The sequence below is a fragment of the Morus notabilis genome, unplaced genomic scaffold (assembly GCF_000414095.1).
Source record: "Morus notabilis unplaced genomic scaffold, ASM41409v2 Scaffold136, whole genome shotgun sequence".
NCBI lineage: Eukaryota > Viridiplantae > Streptophyta > Magnoliopsida > Rosales > Moraceae > Morus > Morus notabilis.
In genome coordinates this window covers 28,799-33,319 of record NW_010367550.1, presented here as the reverse complement: position 1 = coordinate 33,319, position 4,521 = coordinate 28,799, and the positions used below count along the sequence as shown (strand labels likewise).

Genomic DNA, 4,521 nt, shown 5'->3' with positions numbered 1-4,521 from the left:
ATTGACAATCAATGTGTGATAGTATCTATTATACCAAGAATATCAATGATCACTAGATTATATTGAAATTACACAGGATACCTTTTTAGCTTCTAGAACCTATATTTTAGTTTTAAATCTCTCTTACTAATTGAAATCAAAAAATTAGATACGTTCCCGATAAAATGGGAATGCTAGATATATAATAGTATTTTTTAGGTAGGGGATGTTGTCCTATAATACATGTTTGTATACGTTAGATCTTATCATGACTTAAAAATAAAAAATATGTAAAACTCACAAATTACATTAGATGCAATTAGAATGCTTTAAAATTCAAATAAAAAGAGTAAATTTAAATTTTTAATTCAAGTTGAGATGTGACTTTATATGAGAATTTTTTACTATAGTAAAAAAATTAAATGTAAATGTTTTTAAAAGTTTTTTACTGTAATAAAATTTAAATTCTAAACTTGAATAAGTGAAATGAACGGGACCTATATATAACACAAATTCAGTAGTGTAAAATGAGGAGCCTTATCAATATTCGGGAAAAAATGCTCTATCCATATATCGGATATGTTTTCATAATCATCCAGTAAAAATCTCATTAAAAAATGAGTTGATTTCAATAGTAAGGTTTGAAAAATTAACTATTAATAGGTGTATATTTTTTAACCGTTAAGTCTATATAAAAAATTGTCTATTTTATATATTCTAAAAATTATATTATTTTTAATCAAATCCTAAAAAAAACGTTCAATACCCACCCATATAAAAATTATACCTCATAAGGGGAAAAAAAAAAGAAAAAAAGAAAGCGGAGGAAAGGAAAAGTGTGGGTTTTACTCGAGGTAAGTAAGACTAGAGATCGGAGGTCCATGTGGTGAGGAGGCAAATAAAAATGCGCATGAAGGTCACGTCAAAAGGAAAAAGGGTTTGTGATGGCATGGCCACGTTCTTCTTTTATCTCTCTCTCTCTCGCTCTCTTTATTTGGATAGTTTGATGGCGTAGGAATAGTCATCAACCGACAACAAGGACGGATATAGCCGTCTATTAACCAACCTTCTCTCTGAAAAAGCCTGTGCTCTTTGTCTCCACAACTTCCCCTCCCTCGACTACGGTACTACCCCTATCTAATATATATTATAATACACATATATTATACATATATTTTCTTTCTTTCTTTTTTTTTTTTTGCCGTTTCTAACCAGAAAAATAATATTTGTCTCGGGATGAAACTCCGTCGCTCGCAATATATGGGTTATTGTTTTAAAGTGTAATTTGAATATAATTTTTAAATTAAATTTGAATTATAATTTGAGTTGAAGTTGTAATTTAAATAAAGTTAAGTAAAGTTGAATAAAATTAAAACTTAAAAGAAGGTAAACTTAAATAAAATTAGAACTCGAGTTATCTTTTTTTAAATTTTTTTAAAAAAAGAATATACCCATAGTAACGTCCGTTCATTTCAGTTTTTACCGATTTGAACTTAAATTTTAAATTTTATTATAATAAATTTTTTTTAAAGATAATTATAATTATTTTTTTATTATAATAAATTTTTTTTTATATAAAATCATATATCAATTCAAATTAATGAACTAAATAAATTTTAAGTTTTATTTAAGTTTCACCTACTCAATTAGCGAGATTTGCTTTATGTGAGTAGTAAAATTTTATTCCATGAGTGGTGGTCTTCTAACAAACCCTTACTCTCGTTCATTTCGCGGATTTGAGTTTTCAATTCGAGTTAAGATGTGACATTTTTTGAGAGCTTTTTACTGTAGCAGAAAAATTTAGATGTGACATTTTCTGAGAGCTTTTTACTGTAAAAACTTAAAATAAAAAACTCAAATCGATGAAATGAACGAGACCGTTGTTAATTCTTATAATTTGTAACCACACTAAAACGGTTTAAAATCAGGGTAAACGGCAATGCTTTCCTTTGTTGTGTTCCCGTTGTTAATTGTCCACTAGAACCATATTCCATAGGCTAATATTGTTGTCAACTTAAACGAGCGGAGCAACCCTATTTACCACCAATAAAGAAATAATTACGTACAGCCTTGTTATATCAAATTTATATAGCACATGCTTATCATATTTGATTAAAGTCCATAAAAAGAATATACACACTTACATACACATTTATATAAAGCTCTCTCTCTACATGTATATAGCTGCATGCGCTGACGACTCAAACAGACCAACTTTATTGTTCCGAGACTAGAGTCTATCTACACGACACGACTATATATCTCTCTCTCTCTCTAAAATAACCAAAAAACAAAAAAAAAAAAAAGGAAAAAAAGAAGAAGGGAAAGCTCCATATATCTACATTCCAAACTTGGATTCCCTCCTTTCCAAAGTCCCATCTATAAATACCAACCCCTCCCTTCATACCTTTCCTCGCCAAACAAACACACACCATATACATCTATATATATAACTATATATATCATCACTTCTATATCACTCTTTCAAATACCAACCCCATCAATTGATCTTTTCTTGCGGTTCCGATATCAACTTATCACCCTTTACCAAGAAAGAAAGATATCAACTTATCACCACATTCCACACTCACTAGTAGTCACTAGCTAAGTCAAATAGTCAATATATATTATAAGTATGCATTATCAGGCGGATGAGTCGTGGACGACGTCGGCGGGACCCAGAAAGTATATGATGAATCATGATATGGTTGATCCGATGGAGAGGATTGAGCGGATGGCGGCGGAGAACGCGGTGGTGATATTCAGCATGAGCAGCTGCTGCATGTGTCACGCCATCAAACGGCTCTTCTGCGGCATGGGAGTCAACCCCACCGTTCACGAGCTGGACCTTCACCCCACCGGATCCGACCTCCACGCAGCCCTCTCCGCCCTCCTCGGCACCTCCTCCGCTCTCCCCGTCGTCTTCATCGGCGGCAAACTCGTCGGCGCCATGGACAGAGTCATGGCATCTCACATCAACGGCACTCTCGTCCCTCTCCTTAAGGACGCTGGTGCTCTCTGGCTCTGATCTTCTATATCTATCTTAAAAATTATGATGAAAAAGAAAAACAAAAAATATATATTTATATATATGACTGATCATATTTGTAATATTTTACGATTTGGGAAAAAAAAAAAGGTAAGCTGCAGAGGAAGTGGAGTGGTGTTCCATCGAGTGAATTAACATCTGGCATTTTGGACAAACTACTTACTAATCATCGACCACTAATATCTAATTAACTTACTAGTTTAAGTTAGTTTCAACTTCTTTGTCTTGTCTTTTAATTTTTTTTTTCTTTCGCGAGAAAGTGTATCTTATCTTGGGTGTGCTTCATGTTTGCAGCAACTTAAATTATCCCTATTATCCCTAGTTTTGTTTGTGTGTAATTGCTCCCTCCTCTGTATATCAAGAGAACAATTATGAGGAAAATGAAAAAAAGAAAAAAGAAAAGAAAAAGTTATTGTTTGCTAGTTTTCATTTATTTTGTCTTTTTGGATAATAATTCCTTCTTACTCTTTGTTTAATGTTTTTTCACTCTTTTGAGTAATAATTTGTGTTTGCTTATGAGTCACACGAACGGTGTCGTTTATAAGCAAAGTACCAATACTTGTGGAAAGACAAAGAGTGTGGTTTGCGAGCCTTTGACCATGGGGTTTGATTGATAATCAACCAGAAAAATCTGGATTTGCGCCGGTGAAGTAGCCGATTTAGAAGCTCAACCTTAGAATTAATGCACTAAAAAAAAAACAAAAACAAAAAGATTGGTTAATTTGGGCCCATTTTTACTGTGTCACCCACTCATACCATGGATTAGACGGTGCAAGTAATCTTTGACCGGATCTACCTGTTATTTGGGACTACTTTTCAACGGTGATGGTTGGCTTCAGTCCTTTTCAGTGAACGGTGGAAAATTATCCGTACTAAGTTACTAATGGGCCCCATCTTAACCAGAGAGGGGTAGAGGGGAATCGTTATGCCACGTCAGTTTGGATGTAACTTTAGGTGTGTTTAGACTTTAGATAGATGGATATTAGGAAGGAGGGAAAGAAGAGGATGGAAGTTGGGAATATTCTTTCTTTCTAAGAATACCAAATAAAAGAGAGCGTGAATCGTGAAGGATTTAGGTTATAGGGATGTATTGGATTCTACTTTTCGTTTAAAGTTATTTGGTGTGATAAGAAAGAATCATGTAATTAACTTCTTTATGCTAATCAACGAGAATCATGTTAATTAACTTAAGTTTTGAGGTTCTTCTTTCACGCCAAAAAAAAAAAAAAAAAAAAGATTTTTCTGATTGTTCTCCCTATATTGCGTGAGATTCCTTCATTTTGCTGGTAAGATTGGTATATTTGAAATTTCAGCGACATTGTAGCACTTCTATATTGAGGATTGATGAATATTGCGATTTTAGTTCAATACTTTCTCACTTTTGTTTGAGGAAATGATTTATCTCATTGAATGTTCCAAAAAATGACGGGCAAATTCGCAAGGAAAAAAAAAATAAAAGATGGGAAAACGACAATAGTGGGGAGAGAAGCAAC

General features: G+C 33.0%; 1 protein-coding gene across 1 annotated transcript; it reads left to right on the top strand.

Annotated features, from left to right (window-relative positions):
- The first annotated feature begins 2,282 nt into the window (after window positions 1–2,282).
- LOC112094403 (glutaredoxin-C5-like) lies at window positions 2,283–3,398 on the top strand. The gene has a single exon (XM_024175152.1). The coding sequence runs from the start codon at window positions 2,615–2,617 to the stop codon at window positions 3,005–3,007; it is 393 nt and encodes a 130-aa protein (XP_024030920.1). The 5' UTR covers window positions 2,283–2,614; the 3' UTR covers window positions 3,008–3,398.
- The last annotated feature ends 1,123 nt before the right edge of the window (window positions 3,399–4,521 follow it).